This window comes from Parambassis ranga, chromosome 10 (assembly GCF_900634625.1).
Source record: "Parambassis ranga chromosome 10, fParRan2.1, whole genome shotgun sequence".
Classification (NCBI taxonomy): domain Eukaryota; kingdom Metazoa; phylum Chordata; class Actinopteri; family Ambassidae; genus Parambassis; species Parambassis ranga.
This window is the reverse complement of record NC_041031.1, coordinates 13,793,280-13,820,661: the sequence shown is the minus strand read 5'-3', so window position 1 is coordinate 13,820,661 and position 27,382 is coordinate 13,793,280. Positions and strand designations below refer to the sequence as shown.

Sequence of the window (27,382 nt, the reverse complement as noted above, 5' to 3'; positions counted from 1 at the left end):
ACAGACACACACACCACAGTAACTGTATGTTATGTCATTTAAAACCAATATTTGTTGTCCAGTGAGTGTTTTACTCACATGTTTTCCTCTGAGAAATCCATCCTGTTGGTTTTCCTCCTGCTGGTGATAAAACATATTAGGGTCCAACAAAATGTCAACATCTCAATCTTACAGGTAACGTCTGTCACACTTTGCCTGGAAGCAGAAATACTGGCAATAAAATGTGCACAGATATGCCATTTATAAATGAAAACACAGCTGAATTCCTCCGCAGTGTGGGAGTAACAGTAAATGAACCGCCGTTAATCGCAGATATATATCTATAAAAACATCCACATCCACATCAGTGTGGAATGACTAATTGTACTTCACGCAGGGAAGAACTACATGTTATTGAATAATTAGCTAATAATTAGCACTTAATTCTACTCTGACTTTTGAAAGAGAATTTTAATTTTCCTGCTAACATTACGAATGTATGTATAGCTATGCTAGCTAGCTAGCTTAACGTCAGCTAGCTAAAATGCTATCAACATTTGTCTATGATTTATACTAACATTTACACATTACATGGGAGGTTTGACAAACTAAAAACTACTAAATACAGATTGAGAAAGTATAAAACTAATAAATAAAGAATTTTTAAAGCTAGCATTAGTTTTATGGTAATAAAAAACAACAATATAACAGCCTTACCAGAAGTGTGTAACCTCAAACTTCAGATAGAAATCAGAAGCTGTAGCTGTCATCTCTGACTGCTGCTGTCAGATGTGGAGTGTCAAGGAGACTTCAGTTTTATCACTAAAGCATGTTAAGAGTCATTTATCTAAGAGAAGATGCTTTTAAAATTTATCACAACACAGCTTGCTCCACAATAGTAAAAGTATATAATACACAATAACAAAATTTAACATGTTTCAGTACTTCCTTCCACACCATTTATTTGAGCACTTTGCCACTTACAGAAATCAGGCAGACATGTTATGTAAACCACAACAATACTTACAAATAATATTTTGTAAAAAAAAGAAAAGAAAAAAAAAGTAAAGATAATGATTCACTGCACGTTAAGGCCAAATATTAAAAATTACAAAGGTGCCAAAAAAGAGGAAAATAAGGATTTTAGTGATTTAAGTCCTGTTGGCATCAAGTCCACCGGTCAATCTGTATTACACACTGAACTAAAGCAGGCAACAAGATCACACCTGTCAGCTGAATGCTCCAGGAATACAATAGAAATAAAGATGAATAACAGCAACATTCTGTAGTCACAGGTTCGCCATGTTCTTTTAAATATCTGGAAAATATAAATACTCTGCACATAAACTACAGCTGCTGCTTTAATCCCTCACAGCCTGAAACAAGAACAATGTAAAGAAATACACAGAAAGGCACCCCCGACCACACAGCCACAGGCAGTTTACTAAATACTGTATTCATCAGGAGTGTGTAAACTGGAACACCGCGCAGTTCTGCTGATTCTGGTTTTTCTGTAGGGCTTTGCGTGTATGTTGTCCCGCCCATGTTAAAACATGAATGTCCACTAAGTGCCTGTTATGGGCACAACAATTTCCAGTGAAAAAAGGTCATTGTAATAAACTCAGGAGTGGAATTAGAGCACCTCATGTTTCTAGCAGCTACAGCAGCAGGAGTCTAATGATTGTGCATGTTTTATAATCCTGTGGTCTAATCAGGAGTAGTGCAAGCCACATGTGTGTGACCTTCAGATTCAGATTAAGTGTTTGGGGGGGACGCCATTATCCCCTGCACTGCCCGAGGACTCATTGTCAAGAGTGCTCGGATTTAATATTGTACAGTAAAATACATTCTTATTTAAGTTTTTTAAACATACATTTTCAGTGCTTAGTATTCCAATGGAACACTTAATTTCTGTGACAGCCTCAATAAAAGTTTACCTTTATGTACCACCACAGACTGTTGTTTTTCTCTCAGCACAGCAAAGAGCTGCAAAGACGATACCAGCAAACATTTAAAACCACCTTAAACACACCCCTCCAGCTTCAACCCATCCCATGCTACCTCTCTTTAATCTGAGGTGACATCCCCTGATGCTGCTGCCACCGATAACATGAACCATCACCACTAAGGTAAGAGACACACAGCCTGTCCGTACACACAGGCTGTTACCGGGAGGGTTCCAGTGATCCTGTAACCTGGAAGGTTATCCCATCTCCAGGAAGTGGCGATGGGATGAGTGGGCAGAGCCAGCAGAGGTACCAGCGGAGACCCAGCGTGTGACGCAGGTTTCCCAGGAGTCCCAGGCTGTAGGGTCTGCGGGATGAGTACCACTCCCTGGTGGTCTGACCCCGGAACAGGAGGAAGAGGTGAAAGAAGAAGAAGGCGGACACCAAGAGAAAACCCACCACGCATGTGTCAGCGATGAAGGCGAAGGAAAAGGCACGCGCTGAGACCTGGCCTGGTGAGAATCACAGGAAGTGAAATTAAGTCAGGATGTCTAGGATCCTTTTCAGCACAATCAAAGCCAATGAAGCAGAGGCTTCATTAAAATAAATTGTAATCAGTTAATAAGGATATAACTCATTTTTTCAAGCAATTATAGTGAGAAACAAACGATCGAACCTGAAATGAGCATGATCCAGGGTATGAGCAGCAGGAGGATGCTGTGCACCGTCACACCCTCCTTCAATATGACAATGAAGACCTCCGCATTCATCAGCGTGGCGTACAGCAGCCCTGACCACATAAACAACAAGCAGCTCAGGAAGTAGCGGTAGTTGCGGAAGCCGACGCACTGGCCAAAGAAGACACAGTGGTGGTCCCGCCGCAGGACACACACCTTGCAGTCGTAGCAGTGGGAGCAGCGTGGTGGAGTGTGTGTCTCACAGGTATAGCAGTACCTGTGTGAAAACCAAGAGAGAAAACATGCCTATTTATTATGGAAATGCTCTCAAACATTTCATAGTTAATACTGACGTTTAACAAGCTGGAGTTCAATAAATAATTCAGTTGATAATGAACAAAAGATTATTATTATTTATTTCCTGCTAAAATTTTGTCTAAAATATACAACATTAAACTGCAGACAAGGTTAGAACTAAAATGTGTCGAGCAATATTGTGTATATAATACAAAACTTCTGTTGTGTGTGAGCTACGTTTTCTGTTTCACAAAAACAAAGGGTTTGTGTTGAAGCCATTAAGCCATACCTCCACCCCTGGCCCATGCCTTCTCCACCCAGGAACACCCCCCTGATACTAGGACTGGTTTTTAAGAAGAGCAGGGCGTTCCAGCAGATGTTCCCCAGCATGAAGTACTGAGCCAGCAAGTGGACCACTTTCCAATAGGCGGACCACTCCGTCTTCTTCTGGTCCGCCTCCAGCGGAGCCTCGACCACCACCAGGTAGCTCACCTCCCCCGTGATGGAGAAAACCAGGAACGTGTTGAGGAACACGGGGAGGTGGCGACACAGCCTTTCGACCCTGCAAAACGCTCTACTGGCAAAACTCGTCATATTGTGTTTCCGCCCAGCTCTGGCTGCTGTTTGATTTACAGTTCAACAAGATACAAGAAGTGGAGAGACTGATTTAACAGGCGCACAGCGGCAGCCGCTGGTTAGCTTATTGATCCAAATTATCGTCTAATTAACTTCCCTCGCGACGTTTAATCAACCACCTTAAAGCAAAAATACCCGATGGTCGTGGTAGTGTCGTGTTCTAAGTTCAATGTAACGCCACCGTTGTCTAAAAACTCCTCACCAAGAACTACGCTACTGGACGGAATCACGTCTGCTAGCTGGTGTTTCATGAAAATACATCCGGAATGAAGCAACACATTGTGGTTCCGCCACATTTTTTTCATTGTACAGATCTGTGCTCGCTGGTTTATAGTGACTGTTTTATACAGTGCTTAAACGCTCCATAAAGAATAAGACTGGTGGGATTAATTGAAGATTTAGCCCTGATAAACAACTCTAGGCCCATAATACAAAATCTTTGCCATGTTACAATCTTTTTTTAGAGTGATGTCTGCTGCCTGTCTCTGTAATTCAGATATCATAAAGAACAACTTTTGATATGACAATAAAAAAAAATCAAACCCTTCACTACTGTTTAACCCCATTACCATTCCCTTATTTGGATTGGCAGCATTTCCCTGATCCCTCCCCCCTCAAATCACAGACCATAATCCCTGATAATCTCTGCATCTCTTGAAAGCCGGCAGTCATGGCTGCACAAAAGGAGAATTTACTGTCACTCGGGCATCTGACCAGCACAGAACAAAACACTTTATCAAAACAAAGAGAGCACTACTTCAAAACAAGGTACGACCCCTATCTGAATGATGCCATAAAGACAAGAAGTGGGAAGTGAGGTGTTTGTAGCTACTTTGCTGTCACAGTAAGAATTAACTTTAAATTTGTCTCAGAGACCACAAAAGAAGTTTTTATGGTTTTGTTGTACCTTTAAAGTGAAACTGCAGAAGCAATCGTACTTGTAAAATATTACACCATGGAATACTCAATGTTTGTTTTACTAATAGGATCCGCTATGAAAGTTTGCTGTATCATGCTGTATATGTACTTTTTAATTCTCCCACAGTGTAGACAGGCCAATGGAGGTACGAACTGACTATTCAACTCTTCAGAGCCACCAGCATCTGTAAGAGCAAAGACCAGATCAAGATCCTTACATGGTGACTAACTGTCTACTGCAAGTTTGTTATAAATATGTGTATGTGCTTGTGTCCTGCAGCAGAGTGATGCACCTGCAGCAGCGCTGGCTGGAGCTGAAAGAAAGAGAGCACATAGCCCAGCAACACAACAGGCAGCTGCTGCAGCAGTTTGATCAGGCGCAGGAGACACTGAAAGAGATGTTGGCCTGTAATGCTGCCATGAAAACTATTCGGGTACACGTGCACAGAAAAAAAAACATCACACACATGCAGTAAAAGAGTTTTGGAACTAGTTCATGTAATGAACCTTATGCTTTGACCTCTGACCCCTGCAGATGGAGTATGAGAGGTACCTGAAGGAAAGCACCCCTCGCTGGCAGCAGCAACTGAAGGAAAAAACACAGGCTGCCCAGAAGAAGGTACGGTCAGTGCACAGCATTGCAGTTTACTTTGTCTAAAATAAAACAGGCCAAATCAGATGCTGGTTTTAGTTATCATGCAGTGTTTTGAACAGCAACATTGAATAAAATTTACTCCTTTAAAACCCAGGGCATAAAAACAAACGTACATGTAAATTATGCCTTTTATTGACCTCTACATGCGTTGTCTAATTCTTTCAGAAGAGGACAGAGGACTATTTGAGGTCATATCTGAACAACAGAGAAGATGGACGAGTGAAGAAGTCTTATGCAAATCAACCTTTACCTTCACAAGGTTTGTTCTTTTCCCCACTCGTTTAAAGAAATATCTTTGAATGTTCTAACTTATACACATCCTTGTTTTCAGGTCCTGCTACAAGATTACAAAATACTACTGCACCTCAAGGTTATGCTGACTATAACCAAGGTGGCCCCTCTCATCTTCCCTACCCACAATCCTCCTGGTTGACCCAGTCTCAATCCCTGGCAGGTAGGTTTCCTATCAGAGCGCCCCACCAGCTACACAGTTCCTCTCCAGTTCCCCCCTCTTTCCACCCAACACCCTTTTTCCCACATCCACTCCACAACCTCACCTCAACTCCTGGTCCCCATCAAAATCATCACTGGCACAGACAGGGTCCTCCAGGCTGGGCTTCCACGCAATCCGACTACTTTTGGCCATATGCTGCTGAGATCCCCTCAGACTCTAAGGCCCTGTGGGGGCAGCTCTACATGGACGAGCCTCCTTCTGAATCAAGGGCTTCTCAGACGGTGGTGGATGAGGGTAATATGAGCTCAAAGAGAGAAAGGAGTCATTTGTCCCAGGAGCTGGACGTTAAACCAGGTGGGAAAAGAAAAATACAGAAAACATTCATGTCAGTGTGTGTATGTGTACACGAATAACATTTGTAATGCGGCTCTGAACATTTTGGATCCAGTTCGTCTAACAGGTGGACACACAGACAGCAGTGAGAGCGGCAGGGATTCCAGTCTGGCGAGTAGAGAAAAGAGGGTGAAGAGGGAGAAGAGAGGAAGACAACATGCCTCTTCCTCAGAAGAAAGATGCACCTCTGAGGAGTCAGTAATAACGTTCACTGATACCTTTAACTTTGTATTAGAGTTCATCCACACAGAAAATACCAGATGTAAACTGTTTTTTCCTTCTTTCCTCTTCTCGGTAATCCAGGACTTCCAGTGCCATTGTCATCCCCTCAGGCAGAGTGACCAAAAGCCCAGACAGTGATGCAATGTCAACAAAAGGCTGCACCAGCAGCAGGAAGACAAGGAGAAGTGAGGAGTTTACAGTTTTATCACCAAAATCTGAGAAGGTAGCAAAGGAGAAGAGCAAGAGAGACGACTCAGAGAGTCAAAGGCCTGTTGCTGAGGAGCTGTTAAGTTCAAGCGAGGAATCCATGAGCAAAAAATTGGAGAATGAGAGCAGATCAGAGATGTGTGGAGAAGAGTCAGGATCCCAGAGGGAGGATGAATCAGGAAGAGAGAGTACAAAGAATGAACATGGGGTAGCAGATGAAATGGAAGCGCAGGAGAGTAGCACAGAAGAAGAGGAAGAAGAAAGACAGAAACATCTGGGAGCTGGAGAGGATGATGAAAAAAAGAACACCAAGAAAGGTACAGAACAACAAGACAGAGATGTGGAGCATGATGAAGATGGAACAGAGATTACAACAGAGGAAGAAGAGGAGGCAGCAGCAGAGGATAAGACAGATCAGGGAGATGATGAAGAACAGTCAGACAAGGTGAATAATAAAGAACAGAGAGAACAGGATTCTTCCTACTCTGAGGATGAAGAGGTGAATGAGGATGTAGATAAAGAGAAAATAGAAGAGGATGAGGAGCAGGAGGAGAAAATAGAAGAGGATGAGGAGCAGGAGAGTGAGGAGGAGGAGGCGGCGGATGGGAGTGATGAACCTGGAGAGGACAGAGACTCAGACGACAGTATCATCTCACCACAGCAGAGAAGGTAAGGTGATGGAGGAAGTAAAATGTTAAAATGGCTCTTGCAGCTGTATTTCACATAAATGTCTGTTTTAGGTCTAAGCAGATGCAGATTATTCTTGAAGAAGCATCTGAGGATGATGAGCAGGAAGACAAGGAAGAAGAGGATGAGGAGGGGGGCAGTGAGGAGGAACAGGAGGGGTCCTCTAAGGACAGCTCAAATGAATTCAGTGAAGATGATAATATTGAGAATCTTCTTGCACCCCAAGAACAAATGACAAAGAAGGACCTGAAAGCCAACGAGAAGCCCAAAGGTACAGTCTTACCAGTCATCACAATAACAGGATGACATGACACAAGTGTTGATTCTGATTAATATTCAATTTTTTTTCCAGCTTCCATTTTTCAAGTGGAGCAGGACGGATTGAAGACAGATCAGCAAAGTGATTCTGATGAGTTTGATCACTTTTACGACTAAATAAATAACTGCTTAAACTTGAAACTGAGTCCAAATGAGAATATTTTGTCTTAAAACATAAAAATTGAGGCTAGTCTGTTATGATTTGCGTTTATTATTTATCTGGAATAAAGCCACTTTTTTAAGTACAGTTTGAGCAAAAAGAAACACTGTGTGGAAGTCAACCGTACAAAATAATTTATTGGAAATGCATTGCTGCTGTATCTGAGTGAAGGTCACAGCTAACCAGAGAACAATACACTGCCACATATTTGTAGTATAAAAATAAACTAATCCTGGAAATGCGCTGTGTTGTTTATTATGTTTTACATCAGTGCTCCTGGAGATAAAGCAGTTCTGCTTAGGTCAGCTTCTTTCTAATATCAATGAGTCTTTTTTTTCCCATGTTAGATTTTTACCACCTGAGCAGCCAAGCAGGGACTCACTCTCTTCCCATCTTGGGATGCAGAGCTTTGCTGAATCAGCAGCCTGCTGTATGTCCCGCCCACCTGTCCTTTAGTGAGCCGTCCAGGGTTGACACAGACACAGCCGACCACATCCTGAGGACGAGGGGAAGATTTTAAGTCATACTGTGTATATATTAAATAAGAAAATGACTTTCATTGCAGGAAAAACAGAACTCACACGCAGTCCTTTTACTTGCAATTAAGTGAGTCAATGTTTGCACACATATGTGCAAGTATTGGCTGAAAAAATGGATTTATGTGCCGGGACATTTTTTTATGAGCAGGAAGACCGGCAGGAAAGTCACAAAGGTTTCCAAGCACGGGATACATACATTAGCACAATCAGATCATATAAAACAACAAACAAAAAAAACCCTGCTGATTGTGATGAAGCAAAATATGATGTTCTGTAATGCTTTAAATCTTTACGTAAAACTGTCTGGTTCTTGTGAGTTGATTTGTACCTTGATGAAGTAGCGCAGCTCCGAGGGCATGATGAGAATGTCAGGTGTAAGTGGCATCTGACCGAAGCTCTGAAACTTCTCATAGTCCATATTCACCTCTTCCACGGGCGGGTACAATGGGTAGTAACTGAAAGTGCAAACAGACAAAACCAGTCAGTGATGCTGGGGAAATAAAAAGAAAGGAAATTGCTGAACTTCTTTTAGAAGTTTTACCTCCTCTGGGTCAACATGTGCTTCAAAATGCGTGAGAATCGGTCTGATCCAGTGCCACTGCAACACAATACATTCTAAATTCCAACTTTGTACAGTCATGACATTGATACTATGTCCACCGAAAGACAAAGGTACTGAAATATGTCCTTTAGAATTATTGCACAGTGAACCTCACCAGCTGATCTCCTCTGCTCCCATGTGGAACAGGATGTCAGTGGACGTCAAGCCAAAGGTCACGCCGTCAATCAGCAGGGTGCAGGGGTCTGGGACCAGCATGACGCGCTGCCAAGTTTGAAAACATCATAACATGTCAATATGCATTTGCTCCATCTTAACTGTGTAATTATTTAGTTTGTATAAGCACAACCCAACAGTCAGTGTTGTGTCTGACCTGGGCTTGCTCCTTGCTGAGATTTGGCAGAGTGAAGGGAGGCTGTGGGTAGATGAAATGATGGTGGATGTCTCTCTGGGAGGGCACAAATACCAGGCGACTGCCAACGCTAGATATAAGACGACAAAAGGTTTCATGATACAAGGCCTCTAAATCAGGTTTGTCAAAAGTTTTCCACATTGAGGAAAACATTGCTCTGCAAACAGTTACAAATCTACAGCTCTGCTGCACTGCCACAATGAAAGGTGGGAGTGAAAATCTGAATTGCCATTTCAGTCTCACCAAATTAAAAATAAAGGCTGAGCAATATAAATCATGTACATTTTCTTGCCTTTGCACACCTGGCCAACCAAGGCATCAAGTAGGTTTGTGTATGAGATGATCAGTTTTGTTATTGATCCTCAATTCTACACCTTTGAAACTGATCTTGGCTGTGGAACCATCTGCCTCTTCAAGTCAGATCTGCTCAGTCTCTAGAAGAGTTTAAAAGCAGACTAAAAACGTATTTGTTATCTTTGGCTTTTAACACTAAACAGGCAGCTCACATTGGCTTTTATCACTATTTTTATGCATGTTTTATCTTGTCTACTGTACTTTTATAAATTTACTTTGATTTATTAATACATGATTTACTCCAGACTCCAAACAACAACAGTTGTTTTTAAATGTGCTTTATAAATAAACTTGACTCGACTTATCATATGGACCCATTTAGGGGAGAGAAGGCATACCTTTTGGTGCCATCCACAATACTTTCAATACATCTTGAGAAGATGGTCTCAAATGACTCGGTCACCTGGGCTTTCTATTAAAGAGCAAAAGGATTAAATAAAGACTCAGATGTATTCAACATCAATTTGACTTTATAGTTCACCATGTACTTAATACAAACCTCAATTTGTTCATGTTTGGAATCAACAAACGGGCCCAGCTGGAGGAAAAAAAGTCATACAAGGATCATGATACTGTTGTCTAAACACAAATTGATAGCATCTATGGAAGTGCTTAAGATTATGATTGCACAACTGTACCAGCAGGCAGACATCAGGCCGATCCCTGACGATGACACTGATCAGATCCAGCAGAGGATCAAAGGTCAGGCTGTCAGAGGGAGTGTACGGTCCACAGGCGACCAGCACATTTAATGGTTCTGCAGATGCATAAGATGGAGAGCAAGGATTGATGAGGACACAAACGGACTACACAGTTATGCATCTTTTTGTTCTCCTTACCTTCACCTGTCTCCATTTTTATGTTAGAAGAGTAGAAAGGAAGAGGAACTCCCTAAAAAGACAAGACCATTAACAGGAAATACACTAACAGTACAGAACAATCAACAGTAATTTCAGAACTTGCAGCAGACCTCATAGAGTTTGGAAGCCACCAGTTTTCTTCCTGTGGTATTCATCCCCTCGATCACTACCACCTGAAAAAAGCAGTAAATTGATGTTACACAACACGTAGCATATTTGGACGACGCTGCAGAAAAGTAAACATAACACAGACACAATATCTGTCAGAGTTCTCGGTCAGACGATGGGTTAGACTCATTCCCATGTCCTTGGCATGCTCTGTTACTCTTGGTGGCCCATATAACCTGCTGCACACAAACTTCAGTGCACAGGCAAAGGAAAACCACCACAGATAAATCACCACAAACTTTATTACCACAAAGAAAAACGAACTTCAGAAGAAACGTCTATCAAAACAACAAGCTTTTATTCCACTCACTTGACCAGGAAAGAGGGAATACTCTTGGAGCTCCGACAGGTCAACAGGTACTTGCTGACCACCCTGCTCTGGTCCTGCCTCCAGCAGAACTGACTGTGCATTTAGTTTGCCATTACTGTCACAACAAACCTGACCCAACACAGTAATCCTGTCCTGGAAGTGAGATAGAAACACAACAAGATAAGCCTGCCTCTAAGCTGAGTTAATGACAGCTGAATTAATTTCTACATTTGGCACTAGAGGAAATCTACAAGAGTCAAACTTACCCATATCTACTTTAGACCTACAATGTTAGTAAAATCACAGGTTAAAGTTTTTCTAGGTTTTCAAAGTAGTACCTGGGCAGGAAGAGATACAGGGGAGAACTCTTCAATGTTGAAGTGAGTCCTAAGGCCTTCGCCCAGCTCCTCAATCTTCTCGGTCAACACTGGATGAAAAAGGCATGCATGTGTATTTTTAATAAGTTACATTTGCAGCTCCTGCTGTTAAAGCACACCTTGTAATGTTAAAAGGAAAGGGTGTCAGACCAGTGGTCAGTCTGTGCAGCTACATACCATTGCGCACATCTCGCAGCCTCTGGAACATGTATTTGTAGCTGCAGCGGAGGGAGTCTTCAGGACCTTCCAGGAGCTCAAGCTGGACCTCTGAGCTTGGATCCTTCCTGCCTAACCAACGGGTACCCTGCACGGCACCAAATGTAACCACCACCTCTCCTTTGCCTCCTCGCTGGCTGTACTTCTGTGAAGGTGTTAGACTTCAAAAGACACAGAAGAGTGGCAGTGGTGAGTATAAGTGCAGCAAATGTCTAAATGCAGCTGAACAAAAACATAAACGAACTGTTAAATGACCACATGAAATTCAAAGTACCATATAGATCTGGAGGTACCTGGGAGAGAAGCTGGCTGGAGACAGCAGCAGACCCGGGCTGACCAGCAGAGCTGCACTCCTCTTCGAATGTGGATGTTCTGGGGTGGTTAGTGCTCGTTTCTGAGAGCCCTGTACAGATATAAACGAATGCGGTGAGAGCAAAAAACAGGTAAGTACGCAGTTGCTGCTGTGAAAGTCCAAGATTAAGTCCAAGATGGCAATTTCTAACATCTAAGGGAACTGTGTGCTCCATGATTGCCAGTCTACGGGTTTAAATATAGGAGGACTGTAAGGGAAAAATAAAACGCTGTGGTACAAATGTGACCGCTTACCTTTGCAGGAGTAGAGTAAGAATCTAAGAGATTCTCCTCCTCTTCCTCTGCTTTGATTCTGGGAACACATGGTTAAGGTCTGTAAAGTCATGGTGTTATCCGACATTATTTGCAGATAACTCCAGAGGTGTGGTACAATGACTGTTGTTTTGAGAGTTAGGACAGTAAAGGATACATATCCTGCAGTGTGTGAATGTCTCTGTGTCTGTTATAGGTTTCCCCTTCTCTCTTTTTTACTTTCTTGTTTAAAATCTGCCAAAAGAACGAGGACCCAGCAAGATAAGCACAATTCATACAGCAAGAATTTCTGCTAAAAGATTTTGCTATAACAAAAATACATTTTACATCATGCTCAAATTGCTCCAGAGTCTCCATGGTGAGTTTTAGTCCACTTTTTGTGGCGCTGTAGGCGACCCACTCTAGCACCATCTCATCTGCCTGTATCCTGTTACAAATGCACTTCTCCACCACTAAAAGAGAGAAGATAATGAAGCAATATGAAAAATGCAATAACATGAATGTAGTTTAAAGAACAAATGCTGTTAATCAAAAGTAAAGGCTACAGTACAAAGCATCAGTACATTGTCATCACAACACATTGGACTAAATACCACAAATGAATATATAACATGCACCGATATGCTGCACCGTGCATGCATGTGTGCTTCTTGGCTGAGCTGATGGCATTTTTTAGCCAACATATAATAACAGGTATTAAGCTCAACTTCAGCTAGTACACGTTGACAAGCCAGCCTGAGTTGTTTACTCACTCTTGTCAAGGACGGCCTCGTCTTGGCAGTTGACGTCAAACATTTCAAGCTCTGGTTTTAAGCTCTCTGCGGTCACTAGAGCCATTGTTGTACGTTGTGCAAGTCAGAAGATCCAATGTTAAAAGTCTACTATGGTGGCTAACGTTAGCTTCGCGTTCACTTCATAACAACCCGGACGAACTGGTTGTTTTAATGATAAGTTTTTAATAAACGCCAACTATTAAACAAGATAACAGCTGTTACATACAAGACCTAAATCAGACCCGCTTCCGAAGCCTGTTTCATTTTACCGCGAATAAGCGCTGTCGGTGTTGGCGGCCGGATATTTCGTCACAACCGAAAACAACTCTAAGCGGAAGCTGCCAGTAGTACCAAAATAAAAGCCTCGAATGCCCTCCCTCATCCCGCCCATCTAAGCTGTTTCAGTGACACTGTACATTCAGATTTGTTTTTGCGGTATGTTGTTGATATATTTCATGTTAAAGCAAGTTAGTCGAGTTTCAAACAAACTATAATGCATTATTACACTCTACATAGATCCACCATAACACAAGAGATGTTAATATTGTTGTACCTTAACCACAATGTTTATTGTAAAATAGAACAAAACATTTTCTAATTTCTAACAACAATGTCTGAATTGAAGGGTTAACCAGTCATATTTACAGCAATGACACATCATTACATTCAGCACAGTCTCAGATTTCTGCTCTGGTCAGCTCATCACTTTCATGAAGTTCTTCAATCTGTGGATACAGTGTCTCATCAGATTGAGGGTCACAATCTGCTGTAAAAAACACACACACACACATCCCACTTACCTGAGCAGAGTAGCACCTGCCCCTGGGGACAAATTTCCATGACATCACGCTACATAGTGATTTGCGTAGGGAGGCTGACAATTCATGAGTGTCACACACCTGACAGAGGCATACATAATACACCATCAACACCTACTCTGTACATGTGCAGTATATTTCTGTAAGTATCAGTTTAGAACAGCTATAAAAGTGAAATTCAAACCTTCATGCTGTCCAGGCATGCATTTCTGAAGTCCATGTTACTGCTGCTGCTCACAATGCTGATGCATGAACTGAGGATTACCTCAGCAGCTGAGTGCAACTTTTCTAGGTGCTATGTCACACAACACAGATACACATACATTTATTAGTCTTTCATATTTTTCTATTTCACTAAATAACTAATTAATTAATAGATTAATCAAGGAGTCTGAGCTGGTGCTTTATAAAAGGCCATATTGCCAACAGTGTGAATTAGTAGACTTGATAAAACCAGCTAATATTGCCTCATCATCAGTTCTGTCAATTGAGTGGTGTGTGTGTGTGTGTGTGTGTGTCTTGCCTTTTTCCTGCAACTTTTTGCTTTTAGTGTGTTTCTCAGCTCAGTCTGCAGGGCTGTTGTGACAGCCTGTCTGTTGTTGTTCAAAAGATCCTCCAGGTGGTGCTCTATCAACATCTCTGTAGCTGGAAGATGATCACAGTCATTACTTATGCTTGCACTCACTGTTAGCAGACATACTGGAACCAAGTGTTTTGTGATGATTCACGCTGCTCTGATGTCTCACCCACAATGTCAGCGAGCTGAGAGGTGAAGGGGTCACTGTGCTGTAAGAGTAGGAAAATAAGGAGACCTTGCTGCACTCGAGGAAAACCGTGTTCTTGCTGTTGGTCATCGCAGCGGTCTTGCTCTGCTGTGTACACGGCGCTGTAGCCATGCACAGGCTCTGAATGTTGAAACATTTATGGCAATGTTAAAATTGATTACTCAAGATGACACTGTAAGGCTACACTGGTTAATTGAAAGCATGCTGGCACATCAGTGTGTTGTAACTAACAACATATACCTAGCCTTGTGGTAATGGCAGCCACACCTTAGGGTTAGGCTGATAATTGTGATAGTTGTTAAGTTTTCAAGCTTCAGTTCCAGGTTTTTTCTTTGTGTTTGAAAGAACATTTGCACTTCCAAGTCCCTCTGCCTCTGTAGGTCCAATCCAATATCACTAAAGCATGTTTCTTATTTTAAGTAGGGAGAACCTGGAAGATGTCTGTCTCATTCAGCCAGGTCATATTCATGTCCAAGAGTTTAAATCAAGGCAACTGGACTCAAATATTTATTTATTTTTTGAATCCTTGAGTCCAGTTGCCTCGATTTAAACTCTTAGATGAAACTGAGAATGTGTGTTTCAGCTTTCTGTGATTCATGAATGAATCAATGAATGTGCTGCTGGGTGTTTTACAGGCTTGTGGTTTTTCTAGTGGTTATGATTCATTGCGTAATTGATAAAAAAACAAGATATCATGAAACACCAGTTTCTGAGATGTTAGTCAATTGTTGATTGTTACCTCGGGAATTTATTGCACTTATCTCTACTGCACATTTCTGTATCCTAACACTTAAATCTGCGCATCTCAGTTTTGTACCCAGGCCAAAACACTCAATATGACAAACTTAATCAATGGTTCCACATAGGATGGGAACCAGAGCCTCCTGTGTCAAGTTACACACATCTGTGATTTTCTGAATTTCTGCTGTGCTTTTATACATCTTCAGAATGCACAAGATGAATTCAAAGTGGCAGCAATAATCTTTTCAGTTGTGGAGAACAGTTGTTACACAAACAAAAGCCTGCAGTCCATCTTCCAAGTTCTGTGTTTTCTCTGTGGTGTTGTTTTTCCTTTTCTATTGTCTGACTCAAATTATGTGGCCATGTGATCTGTTAAAGTTTATGAGCTGCTTCAGGCCTGGGCTCTTACATATAAACACAGGTGTTTGAAATTAGTCTTCATTAACTTAAGACGCCATTGTCAAGAGTCAACAAATCTACAATTCAGTTTGTTTCAGAGAGCATCTTGTTATGATAGGATTAACTGTCCTGCAATTCTGACCTAGCCCAGATTCTATTTCCATGCATTTTATTGGAAAACTAATCCCTTTAACAAAAACACCTAAAGTGTATCCGGAGCATCAGTACATGCTATTCATGGCAGCAGCTGCTATCTACCTTTGAAGGAGGAGCACTGAAGTCTATTCAGGCCCAGTTCCCGACAGTCCAGAGCATCAGGAAGGGTTTGGAAGAATCCAGAGGGGTCTGGGATGGGAACATTACTGGGGCTGTATACCAACACCTGAAAACATGTTAAGGAAGACTAATCGAAAACAGATGACTAAACCACTGCACCCTGCTGTGCAACAGCTTAGTTAGAATCAATAATTACATTCTTTAGGCCATGCCAACGCTGAGGGCTACAACATCATCAGAGTGGCACACTGAGCGCTTCAAACTGAATTTAGAGCAGTACACACATCTGGAATGTTTGAGGATGGATGGGTAGCTTTGGAAACCCCCTCTCCTTCAAATCATGTGGACTAGGAGGGGACAGCAGGATGTGAGTTTCTTTAAATATCCAGTGCTAAGAATCTATAGGGCTACTATTCCAGGAACTCTGAATCAGTCAGTTCTGTTTACAGATTCTCTCTATGAACATCATCATCAAGCAGAACTCTAATAAAACCAGTAAAGGATATCTGTATGTGAGTGAGTTCTGTTGTCACATTGGGGTACTGTAACACACAGGGGCTCAGGAGTGTAACAAGCTGGACACTGAGCTCCCCAAACAGGCCGTGGTCCATAGCTTGTGGTGGGATGCTGAGCGGTAACCTGCCTCCGAGGACAGGGTGTCCTCCCTGACACCAGCAGCCTTCCTTCACACTTAACGGAGGCCTTTAGAGAGACTTTGTATCAACAACAGAAGACTTACTTGTGTTTTCAACACTCATAGGAAAGGAAAACATTAAGGTTACACATTCGTATTATTGGTGACAAACAACCACGCAAAATACAGCATTACTGACTGTATGGAACAGGTGACATCCAAATTCAGTGGTGGTCGGTCTGCCTGTGCAACTTTACTCTTGATATTTACTCTGCAAAGACAAACACAAGCTGTTGTTACCATTGAACTTTTACACACAATAAACAACCTAAGAACCTGTGGCAACAGTTTTACTCTGGCCTTGCCTCATGTGACACCACACAGAGCTATGTGAGAAGATATACCTCTGAACAAACAAGTGGCAGCAGTCTGTATTTGTTAGCACACAAAAAACTGGAAGAGCAACTGTCGTCTACACTTGAACATTTGGTCGCTATGTTTTCTGTTCTCATGTACTGCTTTGCTAAGCTGAACAGTCAACTGGAGTGATCTTTCAACTTTGAATCAATCTGCTCTACTGTAAGAATATCTAACTGAAGGGAGGCTGCTTCACAAATGGAAGCTGTATCTTATACTTATACTCATACCTAAATTCTTGCTGTGAGACCTGCTGATTGAATTTAAGGTGTATTCTTATCTGGAAACAAATAAAAGAGGAGTCAACCTTTTGCTTATGATCCAAGCATATAACTGTGGAAAGAAAAGTGAATGATATCATACCCCTGCGTTAGCCAAACTGAACATGCGAAGGAATGCCTCTATAGAAGTTTGCCAGCCTGAGGCGTCATGTCTTGCATCTTTCATCCTCTTACATTGCAGGAGATAACACGAGATAACAAGTCAGTCACAGGCTGAAACATAAATCATTCATCATATATGGAAACACATCCGATACAAGATCCTACTGTGATAAAAGGTTTAATCTATGCTCACTATTTATTACTGTGGCCAATAACCTGCTAGTTAAGGATCACTGTTGATTGTACCTGAAAAGACAGAAGTAATCTGATGGAACCATGCAGTTCGGTGAAGGAACTCAGTTCTTCAGGGTCGGGCTCAGGACACGGCCACACACAGGAAAACGTGGTGTCTTTTAAATCACTGAGGGCTAATGTAACAGAAAGGAAAGTTGATGTAATGCATCAAGGCTTAGCATGTGTGCATCTATCTGTGAGTATCCAGCACATACCAGACTGGAGAGCTTTCATTTTAATCCCCACGCACCAGGGGCCAGCAGCTGCAACTGTAGCATAAAAAGGATCATTTTGGCTCATATGTGTACTCTGACAACCAGGTCCAAGCTGAAGTTGGTCCAAAATGAAAGTCAGACTTTAAAGTGACCTCTTTGTTTTGTTTTTGTAATCATGTCCTGCAGATTTTTACCTGTGCGATTTACTTGTTTGAGTTTTTACTTGATGGTTATTAGATGTATATATTAGAGTTCAAACATATGTTCCTTTACTGGACTTGGGTGAGCTTACTTTGTTTATTATTGCTTTTTACCTTTATTTCTACTGATAAAATGGCTTAATCCCTAACTTTAAATCACATTTATTCTCTTAGTAACTCGTCCTGAAACAGAAAATAATAAAATGTTATTGCTTACTGGTGCAGATTAGCCTTTGAACAGAAGCATCTGCTTCAGTCCGCAGAAGTACCAGAAGTCCCCCTGAAGACTTTTGACCACAGTGAAGTCTTTGTTTTCGCATTAGCATGATTAGCCTCAGCACCTGTAGGTATAGGTGAGTGCATACACAGTTTAAGCTAGCTAACGATCTGTTATGCTAGTTAGCGCCGAACATAGGACCGTCATTCTCTCTAGTATAAACAACTTTTTGTTTAAAACTTGTAAACCTGCGGATAACTACGTACCTGCTGTATTTCTCTGAGCATTTTGGTGATGTATTGTTGATACACTACTCGATCTGTACGGGCTTCGCGCAAACACACCTGCCTGTCTGTAGCAGACTAGCTAGCAATGACGTTTCCCTGCTGTATCTAAACCACAGCCAAAAGTTGAGGTTAACCTTGTACATTTTTAACCTTTTTATTTTACCTTTCAAACTCCTAAACTTTATAGACTGGGCTTATCTTTATTTATTTCGAATGATGTTATTTTAATTGTGACCCACTGTCTACTTGCAACATATTAGTATCAAATCTTTTGATTTAAATACACATTTTTGACAATGACAAAGAACATATAGAAAGTACAAGAAAACAAAGCACAAAACCATCCTTTTCCTTTGTCTGTTTCTGTCTTTTCTGCTCATGTCATATTCTATATTAATCTGTGTAGAACATGAGCTCTCTTTGTGTAATTCAACCTATTCCAAATCACACAAAGTTTAACCTTGTTTCATGTCCAGATGATAAAATGACCAACAACAAATACTCAGTAAAAAAAACTTAGCTTTTTTATTCATGCATACAAAATATAATAATGTACTTATGAAAACACATTATAGTTTCACAATTCCTATTTTCCATATAAATAGCTATGAGGTTCTTCTTCAGCAAGAATCATTTCCCTTCTTTCTCAGACCACTCCTTGTATCCACCGGTATAATTACATGCACTGTAACAGATAACACACCATTAGAGAATGCCAGAAAAATAAAAAGAGTTATGCAGCAAGATGAGTTGTTTGTAATAAATATTTACTTGATGTATCCCAGTTCATGGGCCTTGCTTGTGGCTGCCACCCCTCGCTTGCCCATCTGGCAGTGAAACACCAGCTCTGGTGCATCCAGTGGTGGCTTGTTTATTCCATACTTGGCCTTAAAGTCTTCCGGGTGCATTATAAGAGCAGCCTCTACTGTATCAACTGAAAGAATTACAAACAAAAACATTCACATAAGTGATAGACATCAAGGTGTCAATCTAATGCAAAACAAACAACCTGAAGAACCAGACTGAACATCATCACTGCACACACACAGACACACACACATAGGAAAATGATGTGCATGAAAAGTGGTAACCTCGAAAGAGGAAATGTGCAGTAAATTAATTAAAAACAAGCTCACGTGGTATGTTAATAGATCCTGGAATTTGTCCTTTAGCCACTTCTTCTCTGGTGCGGACATCAATCAGAATAAGATCCTGTTTTTTTCCCATGAGCTCCTTCAGATCCTCGAGAGAGATTTCTTTGGTGACTAGAAATAACAATGGAAACACATTAAAGAGACTTGGATGGCCCCTCACAAATACTCTGACTGAATTTTCAACCAACAAGCCTTCTGTGAGTGTGATGGTTGTTCTGTTTGTAATATGACTCCTGTGGTGTGCTGCGGTTGCAGCATGCAGCCTGATAATTAAGGATGTGCTAAACAATAGAGGAATCGAGTATCATGGCATGGTGATTAGACTGTTTTGTTTTGTGCTTTGTCTTCTGGTTTCACTTCTCTGTTACCACATGGGTGAAGATCAAAAAGAACCACTTACAGGATACATTCCTCATCAGAAGATTGCTCCTTCATGTTGGCACTCATATTTTTCTTATCTAACATACTGTGTATCTGAAGTAAAGGCTACAGTGCCCTGGCTGACTTTTGATAAAAAAGGTCTTGGTATGCAGACAATGTACCTTGTTGTAGATAATTTGTTTGTTGCAATGGTAACTGCCTGCTTTCCCGGAGGAGACAGGTAGCTTCCGGTTTGCCCTAATAAGACTTGCTGAGTCATTCTGAATCATACAGGTATTCTGATGTCAAATATAATTAGTTAGAATAATTAAGAAAAAGAGAACAGCCTGATAGATGGGCTCTAAACGTAGTCCACGACGTGTTTCTTTCTTTCTAGTTGTAAATATCGCTACTGTTAATGCCTTTTTAAAATGGGTGGCGCCGACTACTATCACACCGTCCATTTATAATATTAACCTAGCGAGATACTTTGGTGTGGTTTAAAAAATTGTGACTCACCTTTGTTCGCCATCCTAGTTGTGGTGTGGAGCTGTCGATGTAAATGTTGGCGAAGACGGTGTGAAAAGTATCTGATTGTAATCATATAAGTTGTTATAAGCAGCACGCACACTCTTCCTGACAATGTTTAGTGACACCCAATTGGCTCAGATACCGAAACAAGGCGGGACTTAGCAGGACGTTAACCAATCGAATCAAGTTCTCGCTGGCGCCATGCTAACGCTTTCAAAATAAAAGCGAAGCTCCCGCTATTATGTTGAGAAGCATCCCCAGACACAAAGTATTTATGTGTGTGTGGTATTCATGGCGGTGAAATGAAGAAATTCAAAATCTGCAGGACATCAAAATATGTTCAATTTGGCAAAGGATTAGAGAATGTGTCTATTAACCAGCAGTTTTCATTTTAAATATTGTATTATTTGTTCATGTTTTTGTTTTGCAATGCATTTTTGCTGTCTTCTGTTCCTTTCCATTCTTCACCTAAAAACACATGAAAAATATAGGCTACTGAAAACATCAAGTATTTTATCTTATTAAACACTGTACTGTTGTACGCTATAAAATGCATATATATACTGTGAAGGCATAAAAAAGACTATGCTTTTTTGTTAAAATAATTTTATTACAAAAAGTCAGTAGCTATAGATCCTAAAAATGTACAATTAAACCCATCCTTGAAGAAAACACTGTCATAAGTCAACAGAGGTTCATTTGCCAGCAAATAACCCTTTAATTCTAACATCAAAATAGTTAACCATTTGTTAGTGTGTTTCCATGAGCATCACTGCTCCTCTCACCAACATGTTTACAGATTCTTTCTAAACAGGAGTTTAAACAACTGCTTCCATAATCAGTCATCACCACACTGGTGCCTTGTGTATCAGTGGGACTCAGATGGATTGTCCCTTGCTGTACTAGTTGGGATCACAGCGTTCCCTCTGTACTGTAAGAAGGGTTCCCTAGTCCATCAGCGGCGTTTCTCTTTGGTCTTTGGCACATTTTATGTTTCCAGAGGATCACAGCTGCTATGACAAGAAGCAAAAGGAGAACAACTCCTCCTCCTACAACCCAGGCAAACAGTTTATGGTCAGACTCAGGAGAGTCATACCGCTTACATGAGAAGTCTGAGGGAGTGCTACTTCCTGCGGTGTTCACTGCCTCAACACACACCTTCGTTCCCACCTCCACAGACTCCAACAAACCTCGGCGCAACTCAGCATCAAACTTCAGGTCATCACTGTCATGTCCCTCAACCACCACTCTGTATGAAGACACCACAGATGAAGGAGCACACCACTGCACCTCTATCTTCCCTTGGTTTTCCCCTGCATTAACTGGCAACAGTGCTTTGATACGTGGTGGGTGAGGAGGCTCATGTGCACTACTCAGCCCAGGACAGAGGCACCCACTCTGCTCCGCACAGGGCTTCTGATTCTCCAAGCAGGGGTCATACTGGCAAAGCTTTGGTTCCTGATGTAAAACGTTAGTCCTCACTGCGGTCAGCACTTCAGGAGTGGGCCTGTGCTTGTCAGTGTCAGTGTCATCGTCATCTTCATACTCATCAAAATCATCTGAGCTGGTCATGAATATGATCCGTGGTTGAGTGATGGGTGAGGAAGTAGAGGCGGCATGAGTGACGAGAGGCAAGTGCAGGAGAGGTGAAATAAAAAAGAGAAGTGCGGCCAGATTCCAGTGAAGTAACATCATCTCTGAGAACAGAAGAGGAGTGAGAATCGCTTGTAAATATTGGTCACACTTTACCCGTAAATAACAGAAAGGATCATTGCCAAGAATTAACACTTTGATTTCTGAATTCAAAATAACAGAAAATCAGGTAAAGTAATTTGTATAAAGAATTCAGAGATGAAAGCAAGAACTATGGGAATGATGGGAACAGGAATTGTTTTTACACAGGTCCAAATTGTGTTTTTCCAGAATAATACGAACACTGTGATGTTCATCCATTCAATCTATAAGAGGAAATAAAGCTTCAGTGGTCATGTTTTCTTTATGCTGTACAATAATATAGAACTTATAACTAGTCTTATAACTAGAATCTAGTTATAACACAGCATTGAAAGAGAAAGATGTGGTGGAAAATAGAAACGGTAACAAAGAAACTGAGGGTACCGTAGCAATGGGTCAACACACAGAAAACAAAATATAGGAATGAATGGATAAAAGTCCTTTGGCCAGATTGGACACATCATGCTCCAGTTTATAGCACAAAAACACTTTTGTGTGTCATCATGCATTTGCTATGTTCTAGTTTCCATCCCGTAAACACCATTACATAAATAAATACTGAGTGCCTAGAGAAGAAATACAACTATTGGGGTGACCTGCATCAGCACTTCTGGCTGAAAGCCAGAGAAGTTCTGTGGGAACCAAAAACTGAAAACAAAAGAGTCTCTACTGGTTTATTTGAGATGTGTTTTTGGTCATCAAGAACACATGTGTCTATTGTTTTCTTTTAGTTAACATACGTAACAGCACGGTGATAAAGTGAAGCATAAAATGTCTACATTACCTGTGAATGCTGATGGATGTTTGTCTTCGTCTTGCTGTCCTTTCCTTCCCACTCTGCTGCTCTCACCGTGTGCTTATGACTGTGTTCAGTTCTCACTGTCTTAAGTTGTTTCTCAGACTCTTTCTCCTCCTCCTCCTCAACACCCCCTCTTTTTCTCCCCTCAGTGCCTCTCCCTCCTTCACCCTCTCATGCTCTGTCTTTTTTCACTTTTCACCATCTTCTCTTTTTCTACGGGGCTTTCAGCTAGCCAGCCACCACTGCTCTTTTATTTTACTTTTTTTTTGTTTGAAAAATGTGTGTGTGTGTGTAAAAGTACAGGAGTGAAGAGTAAAGGGTGGGGGGGAGAGTCACCATGTGCCTATGTGCTGCTCAGCATATTAATTGGCGGAGCAGCAGTGGGAGGCAGGAATGTACTTGTTGCTGTGTGTGTTTGTGCAATCTGTAGGTGTAGCTGTCTGTTTTTGATTACTTTGTCTATAAAAACTAAACTTCCTGCACACGCTGCAGGTGTGCTAACAAGAACGAAGGGTCACTTCTGTGTTTATGTGTGTATTGGAGTGTGGGTGGTGAAGAATGTCTGCATGTGTATTTATTATAGACCCTAGTCTTCATAGTGACAAGCTGGATAAAGGCATTCTCATCCTTTTATGGGGTGAAGCTGGCACAGATGAGAGGAAAAGAACCAAAGCAAGGGCCTCCAGCTTTTTTTCTGCTTCAACCTACACCACAAAAGGCCTTAATGATTCTCTGGAACCTTCAGTTTTAACAATGTTTATGATATAATCTCTATTGTATTATTATGTATAGAATATTATACGAAACCAACCATGAGCCCTTTTCCAAGAGTCACATTTTGTCTCTTTTGTAAAGGGATGTTGAGGATGTAAGATTTTCTTTTTGGTCTGTCTAATATTTAAAACATATGTGTCCATATTCCAATGACCACTTTTGTTGAGTTTGAGGTTGTGAGAATATGTTCCAGTTAAATAATCATTTGTTCATAAGAAGGCAAAACTATTTAAAAGCAATTAAAATCTAGAAGCTGTAAAACATCTAAACTGTACAACAACATAAATACAGTACAGATTTATTTCCCTTTATAATAAAAAAATTGTGTATTCAGATGTATATACATTTAACATACAGATTACAAATCCAGAATAAGGAAAGACATGTTGTCTCCACCCGTAAACTGTGCCTTAATTAAGGAACTGCATAGACCTATTTATTAAGGTTCTAAATCTGTGAGTGACTGACTGGAAGTCTGTGGAAGGAGCTTAAGTTCTCACTCTTTTTTGGGGGGATTGACCAAATGTCAGTAAATTCAACATCTGTGCAAAGTTACATTGAATCCAAATGATTCGTTCTTCCGGCTGAAATGGCACACACACAAACACACACACACACACACACACCACATCAGCTTGACGTGCTGATTTTTCTTACACAGCTGCCTCAGGAGATCAGAGCTGTAGCCACTGTAATGTTTCTAGCTGCCTCTCTCTCTCTCTCTGTCTTTGTATCCCAGAAAATGTAGGCCATGTCTTTCCCCGCAGACCTGACAGATTTGGGATTTTATTGGGAGTTGGAGACTCTGGGTGTTTCTGCTTTTATCTGGAATGGTTGACCATTCGTGGTTACAAGACATGCACTGATTACATTTATAAGGCATGAGGTGTTTCGTGACCCAGCAGGCTTGAACTTGGTCATTTGGAGTTTGTTGAGGATGGCTGCATGGACATATTTAAGAACACAGAGTGTATGGAAAGTCATGAAAAGAAGCCGATCTTAAGTCTCTCCCCACCACCACAGGTTTTTCAGCTTTAATCTTCAGAATGTTTTGGCTACATGAGACAACCATCTAGTCTGTCAGGAGCTGATTCAACAACTACTTCTATACTCATGATATATCACAACGTTTGAACAAGAATAACATAAACTACACAAATCTAAACTGTACTAAATGCTTATTGTTAGGCCATCTTATTTAGTCAACACCAGCGTTCTTCACTCGATAAACTTCACATGCTATTTGTAGGACAGATGAATTCAGACTAAGGAACTGCATGCACATGTATAAAGGTGTTTTTTTCTAAGGTGGTTCATTCATGATCATGAGGAAGTGGCTCATGGCTCTCAGGTGAAACCAAGCAGCACAATAATGGAGGCCAACACATAGCTGCGGACAGATTGTACCACTGATATCGTTCACTGTTTTGTCTTCATTGGTTTTCCGACATGCCCTTACGTACTGATGAGTGAACTGTTGTTTATCAAAAGTGGACTAAGTCACCGAGGAGACAGAGGTTTATCATGTATGATTGTATGCTGTCAGCAGCAGACTAGTGCGCTCAACTTTTGTACAAAACTGTTGTTTCAAGGTCACAGAGGAATAAAAGGAGCCACGCAGTGTGAGTCATGACGTTAAGTAGCCTGCCGGTGCAGGTTCCCTTTTCCCACCACCCGAGCATGTTGGAGCATGCAGCTGTGTATGTCTGAGCCAACCTGCACGTATCCATGCACAACCATCTAAGACTTTTAAATTCAGCTGACAAGAAATGTGTGGGCCTCCTTCCCTCTCCTGCCCACACCTCTCTGAGGATTTAAACTATTTCACATTAAACAGGAAGAGCTTCTATTGGCCAGAGCCCCATCAACTTTGACCGCCACTTCATTCAAATGGAATCCCAGAGTAGTCTTATAACCAGACCACTATTTTTAGTGTGAAAACACTGTGGAGCCAGATGTAGACTGACTGATCCTCAAGAGGATAATTGGAAACAGGAGCGTGATGATGTAGCAGCTCTGTCAGATGACGAGGTCCCACATTCCAAGCTCTGCTGCATTTTTGTATAAATAAGGATGTCAAGGATTCTCCATTAATTTCCTTGATGCTTTTACAGTCCATATAATTGGTACTAATTATGTTATTCTTTGTGTGCAAAGGGCTGTCACAGGAGATTACTTTTTGTTATACTTTAATAATGTTACTGGTATATAAACAATCCATCACTTCATGAAGAATGGTGATTTTCTGCATTTTTTTCCCTCCCACATTTTAAAGTATGTCCCATAAAGATACTACAACAATAAATATGCCTCATAGCTAATAACTGAGTAAAAGTGGCAAATATGATGATAATAAGCAAACGTCTAAGGTATAATGTTATCAGGTTAAGCTAAAATAAAAAAGTACATTTCAGCTCATTGCTAACAGGACTGATCTCTCTTAGTTTCATCTTTTTTTCTGTTGTCTTGGCAGTTTTCATCATTGTAGGAAAATTGCAGGTACATAACAGAATTCAGCACTCCTTCTGTGACATGTTAATGTATATTTTTAATCTAAAAAATGAATTAAACAGCTATAAATTAAGTGTAATTTAGTAGAGACCATTTTAAACAAAGCATAGTGACACTCAGCCTTGTCCTTGTTAATCCAAAAAAGCCTCTACACAGACTCGTAGCTCCCTTTAGTGGTGAATGCTTGTTACTGTCTCCTGCATGTAAGTCCCATATCCAGCTGTGGTTCTCCTCTATTTGAGGTTATGTAATTGAATCTGTTAGATGAGTTGATTTGATTTAGTCTACGTGCCACAATTGGTGTCCACAAAACTCATTTAAAGCAATTTAGAATATCTTTATCTGCTTAACATCAACATTTACAGTGTGTTTGAACTGTTATAGATTTAGGCAGGTTGCAAGGGTTTTTGTTGTTCACTAACTTGAAAGCTCAAGTGAAAAATTCACTCAGTTTAATTAAGTCTCCCTGGAGTCTCTCTCACTGACTGCCTTGTCTCTGTTCATAGAGATGAATGGGGAGGAACAGAGCATCTTTTGTTAGTAACAGTATGGCTGACCTACACGTTTTGAAAAAAAAAAAAATCTTTCAGAGGATTTGAGCTGGCAGGCTGCAGAGAGGGTCTGGATTCCACTCAATAAAAGTGGCAGTAGAAAACTAACTAAGTCAAGGACTGTAAATAAAGTTTTTCAGGTATCATCATATCATTTTGGAGTTTTCATTGTTTTCTTGTTCATAAAACACTTACTTAAGAAGTAAACAACACTAAATTAAGACTAAATTAGACTACCAATTACACAGTTACAAAGTGTATAATAGATTCCTAAAATATAATAGTCTAAAATACAGGACCACACTTTATAGCTTTACTTTATATTAAGTTTTTGGTTATTGTAGATACACAGGGTGGCCAAGTTCAACTCAAGCTGACGTTCCATTTTATCTACAAAAAATGGTGTTACTGGCTGAGGATGGGAGGCGGTTGCTATGTGATCCCCTGAGCTGATGCTGTGGAATAACAGTCTTCTGGGAGTATGTGAGTCAGTATATACTATTAATAATCAGGCGAATTAAAGCTGCAGCTTGTTACCATGCTACGAGCTAGGCTAGCAAAGGAAAGTAGCTAAAAACGTGGTACAACAGCTTGAAGCAAAGTATGCCAAGGTAACAAGAG

At 40.9% G+C, this 27,382-nt stretch overlaps 5 protein-coding genes and 1 long non-coding RNA gene across 8 annotated transcripts; 1 reads left to right on the top strand and 5 right to left on the bottom strand.

The window, feature by feature from the left end:
* Positions 1 to 915: 915 nt before the first annotated feature.
* zdhhc24 (zDHHC palmitoyltransferase 24) lies at positions 916 to 3,786 on the bottom strand. The gene is made up of 3 exons (XM_028416682.1): positions 3,189 to 3,786; positions 2,602 to 2,879; positions 916 to 2,437 (listed from the first exon to the last, which is right to left on the bottom strand). Exons 1-3 carry the CDS (start codon positions 3,491 to 3,493, stop codon positions 2,145 to 2,147), a joined length of 876 nt encoding a protein of 291 aa, XP_028272483.1. The 5' UTR covers positions 3,494 to 3,786; the 3' UTR covers positions 916 to 2,144.
* LOC114442858 (glutamic acid-rich protein) lies at positions 3,253 to 7,626 on the top strand. Of its 2 annotated transcripts, none has more exons than XM_028416679.1 (10): positions 3,253 to 3,382; positions 4,581 to 4,640; positions 4,734 to 4,887; positions 4,989 to 5,072; positions 5,277 to 5,367; positions 5,440 to 5,916; positions 6,011 to 6,149; positions 6,259 to 7,053; positions 7,125 to 7,342; positions 7,424 to 7,626. In XM_028416679.1, the coding sequence occupies exons 2-10, from the start codon at positions 4,594 to 4,596 to the stop codon at positions 7,504 to 7,506; spliced, it is 2,088 nt and encodes a 695-aa protein (XP_028272480.1). In that variant the 5' UTR covers positions 3,253 to 3,382; positions 4,581 to 4,593; the 3' UTR covers positions 7,507 to 7,626. The 2 variants fall into 2 exon arrangements, with proteins under 2 accessions (XP_028272480.1, XP_028272479.1); XM_028416678.1 differs by having other exon boundaries at positions 5,274 to 5,367.
* Positions 7,627 to 7,662: 36 nt separating this feature from the next.
* Positions 7,663 to 13,051, bottom strand: pola2 (polymerase (DNA directed), alpha 2). Its single transcript, XM_028416680.1, has 18 exons — positions 12,721 to 13,051; positions 12,296 to 12,420; positions 12,126 to 12,202; positions 11,951 to 12,008; positions 11,638 to 11,747; positions 11,306 to 11,505; positions 11,090 to 11,178; positions 10,752 to 10,904; positions 10,384 to 10,446; positions 10,253 to 10,304; positions 10,052 to 10,170; positions 9,913 to 9,951; positions 9,752 to 9,825; positions 9,021 to 9,129; positions 8,805 to 8,911; positions 8,630 to 8,686; positions 8,417 to 8,543; positions 7,663 to 8,045 (listed from the first exon to the last, which is right to left on the bottom strand). The coding sequence occupies exons 1-18, from the start codon at positions 12,803 to 12,805 to the stop codon at positions 7,893 to 7,895; spliced, it is 1,797 nt and encodes a 598-aa protein (XP_028272481.1). The 5' UTR covers positions 12,806 to 13,051; the 3' UTR covers positions 7,663 to 7,892.
* A 991-nt stretch (positions 13,052 to 14,042) lies between these two features.
* On the bottom strand, positions 14,043 to 15,869 carry LOC114443092 (uncharacterized). Its single transcript, XR_003671403.1, has 3 exons — positions 15,743 to 15,869; positions 14,306 to 14,464; positions 14,043 to 14,204 (listed from the first exon to the last, which is right to left on the bottom strand). It is a non-coding gene; the product is annotated as an uncharacterized LOC114443092 (long non-coding RNA).
* Positions 15,870 to 18,848: 2,979 nt separating this feature from the next.
* On the bottom strand, positions 18,849 to 20,537 carry tstd1 (thiosulfate sulfurtransferase like domain containing 1). Of its 2 annotated transcripts, none has more exons than XM_028417079.1 (4): positions 20,381 to 20,537; positions 19,484 to 19,612; positions 19,119 to 19,281; positions 18,849 to 19,032 (listed from the first exon to the last, which is right to left on the bottom strand). In XM_028417079.1, exons 1-4 carry the CDS (start codon positions 20,463 to 20,465, stop codon positions 18,978 to 18,980), a joined length of 432 nt encoding a protein of 143 aa, XP_028272880.1. In that variant the 5' UTR covers positions 20,466 to 20,537; the 3' UTR covers positions 18,849 to 18,977. The 2 variants fall into 2 exon arrangements, with proteins under 2 accessions (XP_028272880.1, XP_028272881.1); XM_028417080.1 differs by having other exon boundaries at positions 19,484 to 19,603; positions 20,381 to 20,530.
* Positions 20,538 to 20,988: 451 nt separating this feature from the next.
* On the bottom strand, positions 20,989 to 23,045 carry LOC114443139 (LRRN4 C-terminal-like protein). Its single transcript, XM_028417077.1, has 2 exons — positions 22,911 to 23,045; positions 20,989 to 22,089 (listed from the first exon to the last, which is right to left on the bottom strand). Exon 2 carries the CDS (start codon positions 22,085 to 22,087, stop codon positions 21,305 to 21,307), a length of 783 nt encoding a protein of 260 aa, XP_028272878.1. The 5' UTR covers positions 22,088 to 22,089; positions 22,911 to 23,045; the 3' UTR covers positions 20,989 to 21,304.
* Positions 23,046 to 27,382: the final 4,337 nt, after the last annotated feature.